The sequence below is a fragment of the Amphiprion ocellaris genome, chromosome 6, assembly GCF_022539595.1.
Source record: "Amphiprion ocellaris isolate individual 3 ecotype Okinawa chromosome 6, ASM2253959v1, whole genome shotgun sequence".
NCBI classification, from domain to species: Eukaryota; Metazoa; Chordata; class Actinopteri; family Pomacentridae; genus Amphiprion; species Amphiprion ocellaris.
The window spans coordinates 11,066,163-11,085,633 of NC_072771.1; the positions used below are offsets into that span (position 1 = coordinate 11,066,163).

The 19,471-nt window shown below is 37.3% G+C and overlaps 2 protein-coding genes across 5 annotated transcripts in view; both read right to left on the reverse strand.

The window, feature by feature from the left end:
* Window positions 1-329: 329 nt before the first annotated feature.
* On the reverse strand, window positions 330-16,982 carry dhfr (dihydrofolate reductase). Of its 2 annotated transcripts, XM_023273355.3 has the most exons (6): window positions 15,004-16,982; window positions 14,781-14,830; window positions 2,804-2,909; window positions 1,238-1,361; window positions 863-978; window positions 330-554 (listed from the first exon to the last, which is right to left on the reverse strand). In XM_023273355.3, exons 1-6 carry the CDS (start codon window positions 15,093-15,095, stop codon window positions 479-481), a joined length of 564 nt encoding a protein of 187 aa, XP_023129123.1. In that variant the 5' UTR covers window positions 15,096-16,982; the 3' UTR covers window positions 330-478. The 2 variants fall into 2 exon arrangements, with proteins under 2 accessions (XP_023129123.1, XP_035805473.1); XM_035949580.2 differs by lacking the exon at window positions 330-554 and having other exon boundaries at window positions 875-1,010.
* Window positions 16,983-17,123: 141 nt separating this feature from the next.
* gtf2h2 (general transcription factor IIH, polypeptide 2) overlaps window positions 17,124-19,471 on the reverse strand; it is a 33,699-nt gene continuing 31,351 nt past the window's right edge. For all 3 annotated transcript variants that reach the window (XM_023273358.3, XM_055011569.1, XM_023273359.3), the window contains one exon: window positions 17,124-19,329. In XM_023273358.3, the coding sequence (XP_023129126.1) occupies window positions 19,219-19,329 (111 nt within the window). In that variant the 3' untranslated portion in view covers window positions 17,124-19,218. The remainder of the gene's footprint in view (window positions 19,330-19,471) is intronic.

A 19,471-nucleotide genomic window follows, 5' to 3' on the forward strand; every position in this document is an offset into this window, starting at 1 on the left:
CAATATACTGTGCCTTTCTTTGATACACACAGACCTGAAAACATTAACAGGAGCTAAAGGTTTGTTTACTGCCTACTGTTTGCAGGAATCTTTCATCTGAGTTTGTTAAACACCTGCAGCAGCAGGATCCATATGAAGGTCTCTGAAGAGAGAGAGCTGTCTGCATTTACACACAACAGACACTAAACCCCAAATTGCTCCCGATGGCAGCAAGCACTTTTAGCTTAATGTGTGACCCAAATGCACTTGAAAATGTTATTGATCTTACCTAACAAACAACATTGAGTTTATCCACACATTACAGGCATCATGTAACAAAACAAGATGGATGAAATGGCAGAAATCAGTTTTTATTTCGACTCTAAGAAAAAAAATACAATTGTACTGTATACATTTTTTGAAAAATTACAAATTCAAGGGCATGTGCTTGTGCCCAATGACAAAAATCAGACTTTTTTTTCCTTCATTGTCTCATCATTTAGATGCTCTCATAGACTTCAAATCTGTACTGGATACCATTCTCCACCTGCAGTTCCTGTGGCACTTCTGGAAACCTGTAGAAGAACATTTGCTTTTGATAAATGTGTTTGAATTTGCTTTAGAAACTTACTTGGGCACAATGTTTAAACTTACTTGGGTATGAAAACAAAGGCAAAGAGAAAAATGATTTCCCAAACTGCTTCAAAATTGACTTGCCATACTTACTACAGCTATATGTCCTGTACAGTGAGAGATTATGAGCTCACTTTCTGCTTAGTCTCCAGACAAATAGTTTAAATTTCAGCAATCAACTTGCCCAGCACAATATTATAATAACTGAAAGACAAGAGGGCTCAAACTATCAACATTGTGATGGTCTTACTCTGGCAATAGACGGTATTTGTCTGGACTGATTTCAGGGAAGAATGTGTCACACTCAAACTGCTTCATGATTCGTGTGACAAATAGTCTCCTGGTTCCCGGGCTCTCCATCAACTCCTGGGTAGCCCAAAGCAATCACAACATAGTTACTGAAAGAGAAAAGTTGCGGGTGTGCAAGAAATGTGTGCAACTGCAGCTCATGAAGTGGTTCACCATAAATGTCACCGGCAGCAGTGACCAGTGTAACAATAACATTAAATATTAGGTAACTACCTGTAGAATATTTGTCAGATAGTTACTTAAAAACATTTTTATAACAATTTTCCAGCAAGACTCAAAACTAAGAGTAGGGAACAAAAAACATAAATGGAAGTACCTTGTAGAGAGAACTGCCTCCTATAACCCAGACCTGGTCAACCTGCTCAGTCAGCTCCATGTCAACTAGCCTGAGCGCTGAGCTGAAGTCTGCCACAAGGTAGTGTGCTCCTGGAGGGGGCACTCTGGAAGAGAACTGGCAATTAGGTCAGTTAGAACTGAGCAGTATTTGTAATTATTTGCAAAGAAACATTTCATTGCAGCACATTTTGGCCAAGATGCCTAAGCAGTATAACATCCTGCTAAATGGCAATCATGTTATTTAAGGAGCCAAAGGTATATTTCACATTAATTTGTCTATGATAAGATATACCTGTATTAAAATGGAAATTAAGTCTATTACCAGATATTGCTCAGAAAACAAAATTAGACTACATAATAAAAATTCAGTGCTTCATATGTTGGAAAATTTTAACATAATGACAAGGAAGAAACTTGTAACTTTGCACAGATGACAATATACGAACCACTACGTACACACGGCACACATCCAATTGTACTAATGGTAGAGGCCTGGAAAGTTGTGAAAAGTTGACCAAAGGCTATGTTTTGGTAGGAAAAAAACATACATCCATATAAATACACTTACTGGAAATTTTTAGGGCCCAAATTCCACCCTCATTTTTAACTTTGACACTTGTTTTTCCAATTTCAAAGGGCCGAAAAATCTGGCCTCTGTTGGAGCCATTCAGTCGTTTAGGTGCACTAGAAAGATAAGACCTTTTTCAAGTCGAAAAACATATGACAGTATTCCTTTTAAGCAGACCTTTGTTTTTGGTCCCAAATAATAAATAAGTAAACGCTGAACAAAATCCGAGATGGCAGAACAACACCCAATGACAGAGACTGGCCCTGCTATTTTCTCCAATGTGATGTATTTTGTGAGAAAGGCTGATTCAGTGATTGACAAACTGGTTGGAAGTAAATCATCAGCACACTGTAAAAAGGTGTCATTTATGGTTCAACTCATTTTAAACATTTCCCTTTGGGTGATGTGAGTGCTGTGATTGGTCTTGTACTTTCAAAAGTTGTAAACCTGTGTTGCTAGTCACAGAATAGATTGTTACAAATTCCTGTCCACAATTCATGGTCGGGGGAAAAACCCAAATTGTTTTCCCATTTGGGCACTGGTAGCGTTGCTGTTGTATCTATATTTGATACAAGTTCATACAGTTTAGATATAACTTGTCCTAGAGTTAAAGATTATCATCAGCTATTCTTAGTACACTATCCTTCCAGACAACTACTCTGAATGATATGAGCTGGTTAAGTTAAAAAAGGCGATGTAGGTGAGTGGCTCTTTTGTGCTGCAATGGCAGGAAGCAAAGAGGGTTATTGTGCAGTTGAAAATCACAATTGTGTTAGTGCATTTACATTGTGTTAGTGATCATTTACTGATTTTTATCCCACAGAAAATTGGGTCCACCAGTATACTCCGTCTACGCAGATCAAGTCTGTCATCCTCAACAAAAGGTGGACATACAAAGTATTCAAAAAAATTTAAAAATTTACTTTGTACTGTACTGTTTTTTGTTGCAATGAATGATAAACTGTGTGTGACACGTACTTGCACTTTCTGCTAAGAACGATGTTGATTCTGTTGTTTAAAGGTCTGTTCTTCTCTGGGATGGAAAACCATGTCTTCCTGCCCATAATCACCACATTCTGCTTGCCTGCAGAATGGTAAGAATTTAATTCATTCATTCATACGAACTCTCCAAGTTTCTGTCATTCATTTTATATTTCACATAACTGACAGTCACTAAACTGTGCTTTAGTTCATTTTATCAGACAATGCAATGATATTAAAACGTTTATTTCATAGGCTTGGTAAAATAATGTTTATGCGTTGGCATATTTCAAACTGCAGCTTGTGACTTGTGAAATTTCATCAGCTGGGGACCAAGTACTGTTCCAGTTCAAAGTACGCATCTGGCTAAGTACAGATGAAACACCTGGATGTGTTCTTGCTCCGCCACATTATCAAGGATGCGTCAAACCAGACTTGTGTGAACTTCGGTGGCCAAGGAACCCATAATGCATTTTGCACTGACCAGTGGCAAAGGGTGAGGAGAAAGCCTTCAGAGGTAACACAAGTTTAAAAAAAAAATTTTTTTTTGTTCTAAAACGTTTGACCAATAGAGAGAGTGTGTGTGTGTGTGTGTGTGTGTGTGTGTGTGTGTGTGTGTGTGTGTGTGTGTGTGTGTGTGCGCAAAATTGTTGGTACCCCTCGGTTAATGAAAGAAAAACCCACAATGGTCACAGAAATAATTTGAATCTGACAAAAGTAATAATAAATAAAAATTCTATGAAAACTGACCAATGAAAATCAGACATTGCTTTTGACCCGTGGTTCAACAGAATTATTATAAAAAATAAACTCATGAAACAGACCTGGACAAAAATGATGGTACCCCTAGAAAAGACTAAAAATAATGTGACCATAGGGACACGTTCAATCAAGGTGTGTCCTCTAGCATCACAGGTGTCTACAAACTTGTAATCAGTCAGTCGGCCTATTTATAGGGTTACAAGTAGTCACTGTGCTGTTTGGTGACATGGTGTGTACCATACTAAACATGGACCAGAGGAAGCAAAGGAGAGAGTTGTCTCAGGAGATTAGAAAGAAAATTATAGACAAGCATGTTAAAGGTAAAGGCTATGAGACCATCTTCAAGCAGCTTGATGTTCCTGTGACTACAGTTGCACATATTATTCAGAAATTTAAGAACCATGGGACTGTAGCCATCCAGGACGTGGCCGCAGGAGGAAAATTGTTGACAAATGGAAGAGACGGATAATACGAATGGTAACAAAAGAGCCCAGAACAACCTCTAAAGACATTAAAGGTGAACTCCAAGGTCAAGGTACATCAGTGTCCAGTGTTTCCTCTAGGACTTTTTCCAGCAGCGGCGGCAGGCTCTCCGTGGAGCTGCTGCCGCTGCTGTGGAGGGAGCTGAAACATGCCACCTGGAGAAGGCACCCTTCAAACCTGAGACAACTGGAGCAGTCTGCTCATGAGGAGTGGACCAGAATACCTGCTGAGAGGTGCAGAAGTCTCATTGACAGTTACAAAAATCGTTTGCAGTGATTGCCTCAAAAGGTTGTGCAACAAAATATTGAAGGTACCATCGTTTTTGTCCAGCCCTGTTTCGCGAGTTTATTTTTAAAAATAATTCTGTTAAACCACGGTTCAAAAGCAATGCCTGATTTTCATTGGTTAATTTTCACAGAATTTTTTATTTATTATTACTTTTGTCAGATTCAAATTATTTCTGTGACCATTGTGGGTTTTTCTTTCATTTTCCGAGGGGTATCAACAATTTTGTCCACGTGTGTATAATTCCCTCAGACTCTGGGTACAGTTGAGGAAAAAAAAATTGACTTAAATATCAAAACCCCACATATCATTGATAACTCAAAAGCATGCTCAGCCAGTGGTTACATCTATTTGCACTTCCAACATTTCCATGTCCAATAGTCACTCAGAGGAAAACTTAGTAGCAATAGGAAGTCCCAATATCAGCAGCTGTTTTGATTGATGCTGTCAGTCACAGATAAAGAGTTTTCTTCCTGAAAGAGGCTGAGACAACAGCAGTACATTCATTTTCAGAGCTAAACAGCCTTTAGAACAGCCCTAAATACAGGGTTTCTAGAGTACTGGTAAAATGATCTTTGCAGAACGTTCAGGTGATAACTTTAAAGCCACGCTGTAGGGACATGTGAAAATTGAATGGATTTACTGAGAAGGGGCACAGTATGGGACCTTTACTAGTGTGTTGTCTAATTTGTTCCATACTCCCATCTGACTAACTTAATAATCATTTCTGTTATAATTGCAATAATGTAATCTAAACTTTGTAGCAGTTAGCGTTCCACTGTATATTTAGCATTTTTGTACTACTGACTAAACATGTTTGCTTATTCCAGTTTGTCAGATTTTCTGTGTCCTCGTCCATCATCCTCCTCTCAGTGTCAGCTCAGCCTTTGCTCAGTCGGAGGAGACGAACAAAGTTCAAGTTGGAAAGATATTCACAGATTCAGACTTCCGGCATCAATAACTCACGAGATATACATTGTAAAAACATAAACGATGCCTCTTTCAAAACGTTGTAAGCTAGACAATGTGCTACAAGGCCAGTTTTATCAAAAGTCGCTGTCTTTCAAGCTGCACAAATAACATTGATGTCTATGAGCAGCTGGCTGTGCAACGAGTGAACAGGGACCGTCTGCAAATAGCAAAACCGCTACAACAGCAAAGAGAGGCACAACACAAATATTCAATTACTTAACTTTTATACACTGTAGTGTCATCAAATTTACTGCAGCCATAAATTGTCTCCTGCTGGTCATACTACAACTCTTGGTTTGATATTAAATTTTAAAAAATCTGAATTTTAAGGAATTTTTATTATTTTAGTATTATTTTATTAGTAATAAAATTCAATAACTTCACTTTTATACACTGTAGTATCACCAAAATCACTGGAGCCATCAATTGGCTCCTGCTGGTCATACTACAACTCTTGGTTTGACACTGAATAAAAAATCAAAATTTTAAGGAATTTTTATTATTATTTTATTAGTAATAAAATTCAATAACTTCACTTTTATACACTGTAGTATCACCAAAATCACTGGAGCCATCAATTGGCTCCTGCTGGTCATACTACAACTCTTGGTTTGACACTGAATAAAAAATCCAAATTTTAAGGAATTTTTATTATTATTTTATTAGTAATAAAATTCAATAACTTCACTTTTATACACTGTAGTATCACCAAAATCACTGGAGCCATCAATTGGCTCCTGCTGGTCATACTACAACTCTTGGTTTGACACTGAATAAAAAATCCAAATTTTAAGGAATTTTTATTATTATTTTATTAGTAATAAAATTCAATAACTTCACTTTTATACACTGTAGTATCACCAAAATCACTGGAGCCATCAATTGGCTCCTGCTGGTCATACTACAACTCTTGGTTTGACATTGAATAAAAAATCCAAATTTTAAGGAATTTTTATTATTATTTTATTAGTAATAAAATTCAATAACGTCATTCTTATACACTGTAGTATCACCAAAATCACTGGAGCCATCACTTGTCTCCTGCTGGTCATACTACAACTCTTGGTTTGATACTAAATACAAACTCTGAATTTTAAGGAATTTTCTTTATTTTAGTATTGTTTTATTAGTAATAAAACTCAATAACTTCACTCTTATGTACTGTAATGTCACCAAAATCACTGGAGCCATCAGTTGTCTCCTGCTGGTCATACTACAACTCTTGGTTTGACATTGAATAAAAAATCTGAATTTTAAGGAATTTTTTCTTATTTTCTTATTAATAGTCATATAATTCAATAACTTCACTCTTATGTACCGTAGTGTCACCAAAATCATTGGAGCCTTCGATTGTCTCCTGCTGGTCATACTACAATTCTTGGTTTGATACTGAATGCAAAATCAGAATTTTAAGGAATTTTTATTATTTTATTAGTCATAAAATTCAGTAACTTCACTCTTATGCACTATAGTGTCACCAGAATCATTGGAGCCATCAGTTGTCTCCTGCTGGTCATACTACAACTCTTGGTTTGATACTAAATAAAATATCTGAATTTTAAGGAATTTTCATTGTTTTAGTATTGTTTTATTAGTAAAAAAAAAAAAAAAAAACTCAATAACTTCACTCTTATGTACTGTAGTGTCACCAAAATCACTGGAGCCATCAGTTGTCTCCTGCTGGTCATACTACAACTCTTGGTTTGATATTAAATAAAAATGTGATATTAAATATTTTTTCATAAGAAATTTTAATTTTGCGTTCATTTTCATATGGTTACTAGTGGACTGTCACATTGCTGCCTCATGGACACTCTGTTTAAACCAATCACACAAGGATACAGAAGAATGAGTAAGCCACTAGCCAATCAGGAAGAACTTTCAATTAAGCTCTACCTGAGATGATCATCTTTTCAGTCTGCATAATGTGCATAACCAGGAAAAGACTGTGTTTGGATTTCTTGGAAATTTCCCCTTTAGTTTGGTTTCATCTTTATGCGTAAGTAATTTTGTATTTTTTTTGGAGTTGTGTTATGCTTGTGTACCTTTTGGAGTCGGAAATCTTGACAGTGTTTGCCAAAGTGAAATGTTAGTGAATCTCCAAACAATTTTTAATGTAAATGTATTCCAGAAATAAAACTAACACTAGCCTATTGTTGAAATATTATGTAAATTGCCAAATAATATTAAATATTACATTTTAGATTTACAAAATTTAATTCTTAGCTATGTATTGGTACTTTTACCTTATGTTACATTTCTTGATATGACGTGTTTTACTGCATCTTTACATATTGGACCACTCACTGTATCTTGATAAAAAGTTCTAGCTTTACTTGTGTTACTTTCACAGGGTTAGGTGCAATTTAAGACAATGGGAAGAGTTAAAAAAGGAAGCACAGCTCATAGGAAAGACCTATGGGCAATGGTAGGAGGAATGGAAGCACTGGCCAGAACAATGAAGAGCGCTAACATTGCAAGCACAGATACAGGCTATTCCTCCAAAATATGGTCTGAACTGTCTACAGCAATATTTGGTCAGGATAATCAAAAAAAATTGTCACTGGCTGTGGGTCATATGGACCAAAAATCGTAATGGAGTGAGGGACTTAGTTAACAAACAACAGAAATCAAATGAATCTCAAGAAATGGAACAAAAAAAAACTGTTTGTGAGACTAAGGAACCACTAATGAGGCATAGTGAGGCATGTAAGGACAGTGGGACAGAGAACCTGTCACTCGGCATGATTCAAGATGTCCAACAGAAATCAGATGAGGACACACAAGAACACATACAGGAAGAAGAATCAGGCATGATTCAAGATGTCCAACAGAAATCAGACGAGGACACAGAAGAGCACGTACATGAAGAAGAATCAGATGGAAACATGGACAAGACTGATGAAGGAGAAAAAGAACAGGTGCCATTGCAGAGAGAAGGCCAACTTGAATATGGAAAGACCAGGGACAAACATCAGTGGAGAAAATTGCCAGTAGTGTCCAAAAAGTTCAAGATTACAGTGAATAAAAAGAATTGGCAAAGAATTGTTCCACTGCCTGGTTCACAAAAATTGAGGCAACCCTGGACCAATGTATTATACAATAGTTTCCGCAAGAAAAATCCCTGTTGTACCCTTGCCTTCAAGAGCCAGCACATAAAATGTCCTCACAGTCGGAAAATTAATAGCCCATCTTTAAACATCAGTGCTGTCTGTACATTCCCTTCTTGCAATGCAAAGTACTTCTTTAGAACGAACAGCGAGCCAGTGGGAGATGCCCTGGTTAAGATATTGGTGCTACAATGAGGAAAAATGGCCCGCAAATCAAGTGAAAGAAAATTCAGACCAGCAGCAAATGCAAGAAGAGGGAGAATTGTAAGAGTGTTGCGTGCAGGAGTGAGCAAACTATTCTACAGTAAACTTTAAAAAACACCTGTTGGGGAACTGATTTCAGGAAACAACCCGAAGTCTGAACAAAAATGTACTAAAAGTGATCATTTCAGAGGTTAGAAAAGGGAAAAGAATTCATGATGATGTTTTCATGGAGATGTACCTCACTCAGAATATCATGAAGGAATGCGATAGTACATTTCATAAGATGCCAGGGTACATACAGCACTTCCAAGTTGACCCTTTTGGTGTACATATGTATACTGAAACAGGAATAGGCATAGTTGTGCAACACCTGAGAAAGAAGACCCCACTGACTTTACACCTAGATGCTACAGGTAGTGTTGCTTCCAAAGTTCCTGGTCAGACCAAAAGACTCCTTTACTACTCTCTTACTCTTCCTGGAGGTGGTCAGGGTGCACCACAACTCCCAGTCTGTGAAATGCTGACAAATGAACACTCCATACCACCAATCACATTTTGGCTAATGCAGTTCCTCCGAAAACTGTCACAGTACACTAAACTACGAGTACATCAAGTTGAAACAGATTACAGCTGGGCACTACTTCAAAGTGTTCTTCTGTCGTTCAACAGGGAGAGCATTGTCAGCTATCTGGAGAGGGCTTTTGACATTTGTTCTAAACTGAAGACATGGAGGGATCTCAGAATGTTTACAGTGCTATGCTCTGCATACGTGCTCAAAGCAGTTGCTCAGTCAATTGGGAGAAAAACTGCCGACAAAGGTCTGAAAAATTTTGCAACATTTGCATTTGCCAGGCCACAAAACAGTACCTCAATGACTACAGCACTCAAAATCTTCCGCCTCTTGTGCACTGTGTTGACTGGAAAACACAAGACAAATAAAGTCCTTGATAATCTAAAGGCCCTGAAGGACTTGATAAAAGAAGAAAAGAATCTCACCATGGAAGACACTGAAAAACTAAAGGACACACCTTTAGCTCAGGAGGAAGACGATGAAGACAGAAGAAATGCCCGCACAATTGTTGGTAGATCTCCATTCACATCTGAATTCAAGCAGGTCTTTGAGGAGGTGCAGGCAGAACTTGACAGAGAGACCCCAAATTTTGAGGAAAACCCATACTTCTGTCCAGCTATTGTGGATGTCCTTTTTGAAAAATACCTTGGCATATTCCCTCTTTGGAGTGGTATGCTGTTGGGAAATTTAAAAAGGTACGCATCTGACATGGAAGACGAAAACTTTGGCCCAAGCAAAACCAGGGACACAAACTGCCATGTGGAAAAATGGTTTGGAATTGTGAAACATTCAATTCTAAAAAAGGAGAAGGGGCTGAGGCCAGGGCCCTTTGTCAGAAAAATGTATGGCTCTCTACAGGGGAGATACAAAGAACACATCATGACCCACAAATTCCCTCAGCAGTTACTCATCAAAACCATCCCAAAAGACATCACTCAGTATCAGGAGAGTTGGGCAAACAGAGAAGGAGCAAAGCCCTCAGCTGGCAGGTCCAAATTTTACACTGCTCCAACTATAGTACCAGGTCCAAAAAAATCAAAGCCAACACTGAAGACTGGCAAGAGTCTTCTGCAAAACCTTGATGAGGGGAATAGTAGCAAGGACCTCGCAAGCAAAAAGTCCAAGCCTGCCACAGAGGTAATTTTTAAAATTTTTTTTGCAAATCACTATCATCAAAAAACATGTTTAAAAAATAAGTATTTTAAGTCATTATCATTCAAGCATCATTCAAAATTAACTTGTCACTTACCAGAGCTGTTGTGGGAAGCATTAATGAGCATTAGGGGAAGATGTATTCACACCCAATGTGTGTTCGACCCAGGACATAGGTATTGAGTCCATGTTAAAGTACTAAAATTGTAATAATGCAAGAAATATTAATGAACGCAAAATGAGGTGGCTTTGTTCAAAGACAGTTTTCTGTATTAGGACAATAGAATGTATAGCCAGAGGACTACAATGCTGTATTATGTGACATGAGTTTATTGTTAATATTCTTGTAGGTTGATGCCCTTTGGACATGCACACCAACAGAGGTTGTTGTGGCTGTTATCAGACATGCAGAAGCGAAGCAAGATTTCACCCTGCGGCACACTGAATTTCAGAGACGAACTCATCATTGGAGAGGCAAGTTTCTTTTTAAAACTGTCAGTGTACCGGATTGTTGAAGTTATCCAGCAGGTCAGAAGAGCTGAAGTATGACTTAAACAAATTAGTCTAAAAAATGTTGTAAAATGTTTTATAAATGTTTGTTCATTACAGTGACATGACATGACTTAACTTTAATAGTACCTGACATGTTTGTATGTATGTTTGTGTTTCCCCTACAATTTTTCTATGATTGAATGTTACATTAGAGCCATACTCATCTCTAAGGATACTGCTGGCCGACTATACCACATGGATCACTACATCATGGGTGTTATTTTAAATGGCACCAGAGAGCAGATGGCCAGGCAAGGGTTAAAAAGGTGAGTATAACTGTAGCCATTTATTTTATTTTTAACACACACCACAGATGAAAAAAAAGATCATGTTTACTGTGTATGTGGAATTTTCTTTTGCTTCTGTGTACTAAATAAAAAGTACAATTATTGTACTTACATATTTTGTCAGGTCACATTTGATGACTATAATGGACTGATTGGATTTTTCAATGAAGGAAATGCCCACTGGAAGTTTGTGGTAAGCATAAAATTATCCGCCATTACCGAAATTTATGTGTTGGTCATTGTTTGTACATTCAAAGGTAATGACCCTTAGTTTGCAAAAATGATTTAAAGTTATCTAAAATTTAGTAAAGACAGCTAAATATACACAATATATTCATTTTTTCAAAAAAAAGTTTGTTCTTTTTAAAAAAAAACTCATAATTATTCAAGTCATAGTACTGTAATAGATTTAATAATCTGACATTATCGTCTCATGCAGTCATATTTTGTATATGCTGTAACTAATTATCCATGCCTCACAATTGATTGTTATTCTACAAATGCTATGTTTTTGTTTAAACGTCATTGTCTTCATCCATCACATGGTGAAATTATTTAAGATTATTGTCCAAACAAAGCCCTCCTTCTAGCACTACTACTTTCTTACTAATTTGAGTCTACTTTCAATAACTAAGACTCCAAACTGTAACTCATGCGTGAAACTTAATTTCAACTGATGTGAGAGCTGGTGAAGTGTGTTTATACCAAGTGGAATGTCAAAATATATTATTTGTCTTGCTGGTGTTGTTAACACATTTAAAGATGCCATCAGTTTACTTTTTCAAACAGTATCTTCATGCCTTGTCAAACGTAATTTTTGTGGTTGATCCTTTGAAAGGGTCAAATGAAGCTGAGGACACCAGAAGGGCTGGCTACAGATTTGGGTAATATTAAATATTACTTATTTAATAATGTAAATTATGAGAAATTATAGTATAATACACATTTAGTAAAACTGTGGAGTAAGCACAAATCTAAACCAAAATTGATTTCCCTTTAACCCTGCAGACAGTATTTCAAAATGTGTTGGAATGGGTTCGGAAAGGAGGACTGGGTTAACATCAAGTGGCAGCCTGGCAAGATAAGCCACACCTTCCAGAAAGACAACACCATTTGTGGGATCTTTGTGATGCAGGTGATTCTATGAAATCTGCCTTTTTTTAAAAATACAAAATTAGATTAGTTTATAGATTAGATTAGACTTTATTCATCCCAGGGAAATCGTTTGTCGCAGCAGCAGAGATGTAGGAAAAGCAATAACATAGACGATATACACTAAGATAAAAGACAATATACACTGTACATTAAGATAAGCATAATGCATAAAGCAAAATGACATGTAGTTTTACTGAGTGATGTCATACACAGAAAATGTATTGTTTGCTATCTATACAGATGGCCAAGATGACGGTGATGGAATTTCCTAACATCCCGCAGTCATTTGACATTGACTCATCAACAGTCTCTTCAAAGTCTAAGAAGGGACATGGCAGATGAAATTCTCGAAGGATCAGGTATTCTTCTAAATATTAGATTCATATGTTCAGCATCTGCTACAATAAATAAAAATTTATTTATTACTTGCCTATTTACATCTTTTTTTCAGTTTCAAAGGATGATTTCTGTTCTTTCTGTGGAAGTGAGGACCTGGCCAAAACTGCAGTTGATGCCGTTTGGCTGAGGCTACGTTAACATTTTCAAAACAATAAATAGTCTGAATCGTGGAATAACACTAAACAAATTAAACATTGTACACTTTGCATTCCAGGTTTCCAAATGTTAACAATTTTCTATATGTTTAACACATTTATCCAAATTTAGATTCAGTGTGGAATGTGTACAAGATGGTTTCACACCCTTTACCTTGGAATGACAACAGCCCAAATACCAAACAAAAATACCCCTTGGTATTGTGTGTTGTCCAACCGCCACAGTTGAAAAGGCTGTACGCAAGTTAGGTTCTTATCAGATATAAGAGGGTTTTGATCTGGGGTAAGGATCCAAAACTGTTTCAGAAATGGTTCCAGAAAAAACGGTCCATAGTTTTGAACTTGCTTTGTTGTGACATATCTCAAATATTTTTTGTTGTGATAAAAATGATCACCCACTGTTTTTAGGGACTCGGTTTTATTATATGTGGGTTGTTTATTGCCATGTGAAGTTGTGCACAATATTTAGTGTGTGTGCTTGTGTGTGAAGTTTAAGGACCGAGTAAACCAGCTTTGATGGCACTTTTCTTGATGTATGTGGTATATTTTATATAATACACAGGAAAAATGGCATAGGGGCATAGTGCACCTGTTTTTCCAAATACATGACACTGAATAGTGATGGAATTTACAATCCTCAACAAAGAAAGGATAACTCCAATATACCAAACTAAACTGTTTAGACTGTCCCCTCAAGTACTGAAGATTTGTAAGAAAGACAATAAGACACCATCTTGCAAAGTTCCAGCATTAATTGATTCATTTAAACCATAATGTTAAACCGCAAATTATATTTTTCAGACAATACTTAGAAGAAAAAGCCTGATGGTCTAATCAGTATGACCCCTTTGATGGTTTGACATAGTTAATTTTTCCTAACGTGTATAAGAGTGAAGTTATTGAATTTTTTGTTTTACAATAAAATTTCCTTAATCGTATGAAAAAATATTTTTATATCAAACCAAGAGTTGTAGTATGACCAGCAGGAGCCAATTGAAGGCTCCAATGATTTTGGTGACACTACAGTACATAAGAGTGAAGTTATTTAATTTTATGACTAATAAAATAATAAAATAATGAAAATTCCCTAAAATTCAGATTTTTTTATTTAATATCAAACCAAGAGTTGCAGTATAACCAGCAGGAGACAACTGATGGTTAGACAGTCTTTAATTTTGTCTACAGTACATAAGAGTGAAGTTATTGAATGTTATTACTAATAAAATAGTAATAATATAACGAAAATTCCTTAAAATTTTCATTTTACATTTAATATCAAACCAAGAGTTGTAGTATGACCAGCAGGAGACAACTGATGGCTCCAGTGATTTTGGTGACACTACAGTACATAAGAATGAAGTTACTGAATTTTATTACTAATACTAAAATAATAAAAATTCCTTAAAATTCTGATTTTGTATTTAGTGTCAAACCAAGAGTTGTAGTATGACCAGCAGGAGACAATTGATGGCTGCAGTAAATTTGGTGACACTACAGTGTATAAAAGTTAATTGAATATTTGTGCAGTGCCTCTCTTCGCTGTTGCAGCGGTTTTACTGTTTGCAGACGGTCCCTGTTCACTCGTCGCACAGCCAGCTACGCATAGACATCAATGTTATTTGTGCACCTTGAAAGATAGCGATTTTTGATGAAACTGGCCTTGTAGCATATTGTCTAGCTTACAACGATTTGAAAGAGGCATCGTTTATGTTTTTACAACGTATATCTTATGAGTTATTGATGCCGGAAGTCCGAATCTGTGAATATCTTTCCAACTTTACCTAACTGACGAACAATGGCGGATTCACACGGCAGATGTTTAACCGAGATACTAATAAACTCTGAACCTCCGAGTTTCTAATTTCAAAAACGCTGGATGTGAGTTACCTTTTACAGATGGAGTCGCTGTCATCTTTCGAAAATGCGCGAATTCGTTGCTATAAAAGAAAAACAGACATCGTGTGTACTTAATACACATAAACACATAAATACACACGTATTTCTCAGTGTGAGCAGGGCTGAGCTGCTGACTGCAGTTCGCAGTATTCAGAGCATTTACTATTGGCATTACCGTTGCTACTGTAACAGTCCACAGACCAACCCCACTTACTTGAGTCGAACAGGATGCCAGGGCAGGTTTCCATTTTTCCCAATACCCAGGTCAGGACACACCGCCACGATACCGTTCAGGATGCGGGACATGATCTGATGACCGCACGAAGCCTCCAACTGTTGACCTGCAGCTTCCCGCCAACAGACGCTCAGGAAATGAGCATGTCTTCTTCCGGCAGCTCAAAGTCTGGCCCGTACAGCACTGCCCCCGGGTGGCCTTCAAACTCACTCTGTTCATTTCCGTCGAATCGTCCCTCAAAGCACATCCTCATTTTTAAAGGATTTTTTGTATGATTTTATTTATGTTTGTTAACAAACATCAAAATTAGTACTCTCCATACTGAGAAGAGCTATAAGCCTTAGACAGTACCGAGAAATACTGAAGCCATGGCTAAGAATTGTACAACTCAGTGTGGAAACTGTTCAGTAGCTTCATACTGCTTTGTGGAATTTCTTTAAATGAGGCAATATTGCTGCATCGCCTTTGAATGGGGGTTTATTTACAAAAGGAAAGGGACAAATAGGATTATCCAATACTGTAATGATATGCCATTGGACACATAATTTTAGACTTACTGCACTCATTTTACTCTTTAGATCAATCACAACTACTGATGAAGTATGATCACTTGTGCATCATCAAGTCTTTACAAATATCTGACTCTAATGTTTAAGGTTAATAATATATAGAGACAATACCTGGAAAACCATTTTTGTTACAGAGTGAAAGAGTATGTTGCAGAAAAAACATACCATGAGGTCCTGCTGCAGGATCTTCATCTGTCTCTTCATCACTCCATGTGTCTGTCCTTTCTCTTTCTGATGTTATGCTTAGCTCCCTTCCTCACATTCATTTCTTATTCTTCCTCTCTTCTCCCTGCTGTGTTCCTTCTTTTCAGTCCTTACCATTCTCTTGCTAAAAAAAAAAAAAAACTAAAAAAATCACAAATGTTGAAGTTCCTTTTGACCACATTTGCACCCATTACATTCACTATCCCCAATTCACATTTATTCTTAAAATGGCACACATCCGGGCCACTGAGGAAGAGTAATCAATCACAGATCCACAGAGCTCGATCAGCTGATCAGCACCTGCAGTATATAAACACAGAGGATGTCTCCTCTTTCTACTGTTGCTATACAGAGCTGCGTGTAATATTTTGTGAAAGTATTTTGAGCGCCAACACCACCACAGACTAGGATTCATCTCCAAGTATGCTGATGATGTCACCACCACCAAGACAATCACCACCTACCTAAACCAGAAACCCTGGCTGAATGTAGAGGTCAGAGCTCTGCTGAGAGCCAGGGATGCAGCATTTAGGGCAGGTGATGAACCAGCACTCAGAACAGCTAGGTAAGAGCTGACTGCAGGCATTAAGAGGGCCAAAGTTACATGTGCTCAGAAAATCCAGGGTCATTTCTCCATCAACAACCCACGGAGCATGTGGAAGGGCAATAAGTGCATCACAGACTACAACACCAGGGATGCACAATGCCCAAAGGGCCACTCTCTGCCTGACGCTCTCAACAAGTTCGGATTCCAATTTTCATTTCAATTATTCAAGCTGAGCTGTACATATATGAATGTAAATCATGTAAAATTAGTTTCTGGTGGCACAAATTTCTGACCATATGAATATAGGATGATACAATAAAACAAAAAGCCATAACTTCAAGATTTCTATTATGCTGTTGTAGTATAGAGACTATATATGTCAATACAAAAGTTATTAAGTTACAAACTATTATGCCGTTGCTTCTTTCTATTTTTATTTTATAGTGAAGGGTACTAATGATCTGATGTGCACAGATTTACATAGATACCATTAACTAGTAATTAGGATGGTGATCGTTCAAAATGGCTCAGAAGAGATAATGTGGAATTTACCAACAGGCAAAACATCCATAGTTTATGTTTCCAGCACTGAAAATTCTGTCAATGTGTGGTGATAATTTATCTAACTACAAGAAACTTACGGTATAATAAAATGTGTTTCCACTGATACTTGCATACCCATTGCTGTATTTTGGTCGTAACATTAGCTGAGGTCATGCTCTGTAATGTATTTGTATGACACTCTTTGTGGGTCCTGCTGCTGTCCGATGCTGCAGGTATTTAATAAAACCAGAGAAACGACTCCAACAGACATCTGTAAGAAACAAACTAAATTTCAGCTCCTGTTAATATTTTGTGGGGGGAAAAACTTGGATTGGATTAATTTTTGGCAGGTCTCACTAATCTAAGCGGTTAGTGTGTGTTTTAATAGCAATATAGTTTTGCTATTTAAATGGACAATTCGGTTTTTAGCCAAATAGATATTAAAGTGTAGAGCAAATTCAATAAGAAAGGTGTTATGACTTGGGCACCAAACTGTGTCTTTTGCTTTCTATGATGCTTTTGGACAAATATTGTTGCTGAAATGTGGATAAAAGTAAAATTAGAATAATAATAATAACAATAATAATAATAACAATATCTTAAAGCAGCTCAAAATAATGTTACTTGTACCTGCTTCTTCATTATTGTGGCTGCATGCAGCTCAAACTTGTGCTGAGTTGAACCTCGTACAGAAATGATAGTGGGTCAGTTCTCATAGTTGATGTGTTGGAAACAAGAAAAATGGGCAGCTTATGGATTTGAGTGACTTTAACAAGGAGCAAACTGCGGGGTCCTCTAGTGAACTAGTGACAGGGTCACGGTTAAGCTAATTTATGGTGGAGAGGGGGTCGGCCAATGTGGTCTGACCCCACAAAAGAGCTATTGTAGCACAAACTTCTGACAACCTTAATGTTGTTCTGATAGAAAGGTGTCAGAACACACAGTGCATCACAGCTTGCTGTGTTTGGGACTGCATAGCCACAGACCAGTCAGAGTGCCCATTCTGACCATTGTGCACCACGGAAAGCACCTACAATGGGCATGTGAGTGGCAGAACTGGCTCATGGAGGAATGGAAGAAGGTGATTTGGTCTGATAGTTTTCTTTTACATCATGAGGACAGCAGGGTGCATCGTTTATCTGTGAAGGAGACGGCAGTAGAATGTTGTGGGAAGAAGGCAAGTCAATGCAGGCGGTTTGATGTCAGAGCAAATGTCTGCTGGGACAGCCTTAGTCCTGGATTCTTGGTGATGCTACTTTGACACATAGTAGCTATTTAGACAATGTTGCAGACCACATACACTCGTTAATAGCAGCTATAATCCCTGATAACAGTGGCATTTTTCATCACGATAATACACTGGTCAGGAATGGTTTGAACATGACAAAGAGTTCAAGGTAGTGACTCAGCCTCCCAACTCTCCAGATCTCAATCAGATCAAGCATTTCTGGGATGTACTGAAAAAAACAAGTCTAATCCATGGAAGCCCCACCTCGCAATGTCCAGGACTTAAAGGATCTCCTGATGACATCTTACTCTTAGAGATCTGTGGACTCCAGGCCTCATGTGGTTTAATATTGTGGCTGATCAGTATATGCTCTGTATAACAGAAAATAACTAACTACATTTACTCATTTGCTCATGGGTACAGTTATGAGGAACTTGTACGTACTTGAGTATTTCCATTTTATGCTACTTTCTTCTTCCATTTCACTGCATTTCAGATAGAAATATTTTACTCTTTATGCCACTGCCATCATGTAATAGCTTGAGTTACTTTAAGATACGGATTTGACACAGTGAATAATAAAGTATAACAAGCTTTTAAAATAAAACACATAACTATAGATTACACCATTGTGTTGCAACAATTTTGTCTTCCAAAAAACTGTGTAGTCAGGCTCACATTTCAGATGTCTAACAGTTCCACTAAATAGTGATTATTCCTTCTTAAATTCTTACATGGTTAAATTTCAGTAAATGTGCCAAAGAGCCAAAATCTCAGCAAAAATCATAGATTTAAAGTTTTTTTTAAAAATGAAGAGATTTGTGTACCAGAACTTACTAACTGAACTGTACTAACTCTCAAACAAAATGTATCAATCAAAAAATTTCTGTATTTTGTGTCAATCTTCACATAGAAGCCTTTCAAATATGCCCATTTGGATGGGTCATAGGCAGCGTGCGTGCATGATTCCCATATTATCAGAGGTTGACAAACACTGACAGGAGAGACATGACAAGTCAATAACAAACGGTTGGTCTGGGTAATTACCGAATACATGACCACTGAGTCTGCTTCAGTATCTGTCGGATAACTGGCACTCAGCTTCAAGAAGCAGTTTGACTGTGAATACAGCTGGGGCAGCAGTGCAGCGAATCATGGATGAAGAGATCACATTCCACACAGAACACACTGCGACATGATGGACAGGTGAATATCTAGGAGCCCAAAGACATAAAGAGAAATCAAATAGATGAATAAAAGTGGATATAGGAACTATTGGGGCACTTCTAAGATAGGCATAAAAATGAATTTTAAAAACTGATCCAGCGGAGGCCAATATAACCAGACTTTTAGTCC

What these genes read in the sequence shown, in the direction of transcription:
- dhfr (XM_023273355.3), bottom strand. Translation starts at nt 15,095, where the DNA reads ATGTCCCGCATCCTGAACGGTATCGTGGCGGTGTGTCCTGACCTGGGT. An exon ending in AGCGACTCCATCTGTAAAAG is followed by an intron (nt 2,910 to 14,780) that starts GTAACTCACATC and finishes ACCATTCTGCAG; the next exon opens with GCAAGCAGAATGTGGTGATT. An exon ending in GTTCTTAGCAGAAAGTGCAA is followed by an intron (nt 1,362 to 2,803) that starts GTACGTGTCACA and finishes GTTCTCTTCCAG; the next exon opens with AGTGCCCCCTCCAGGAGCAC.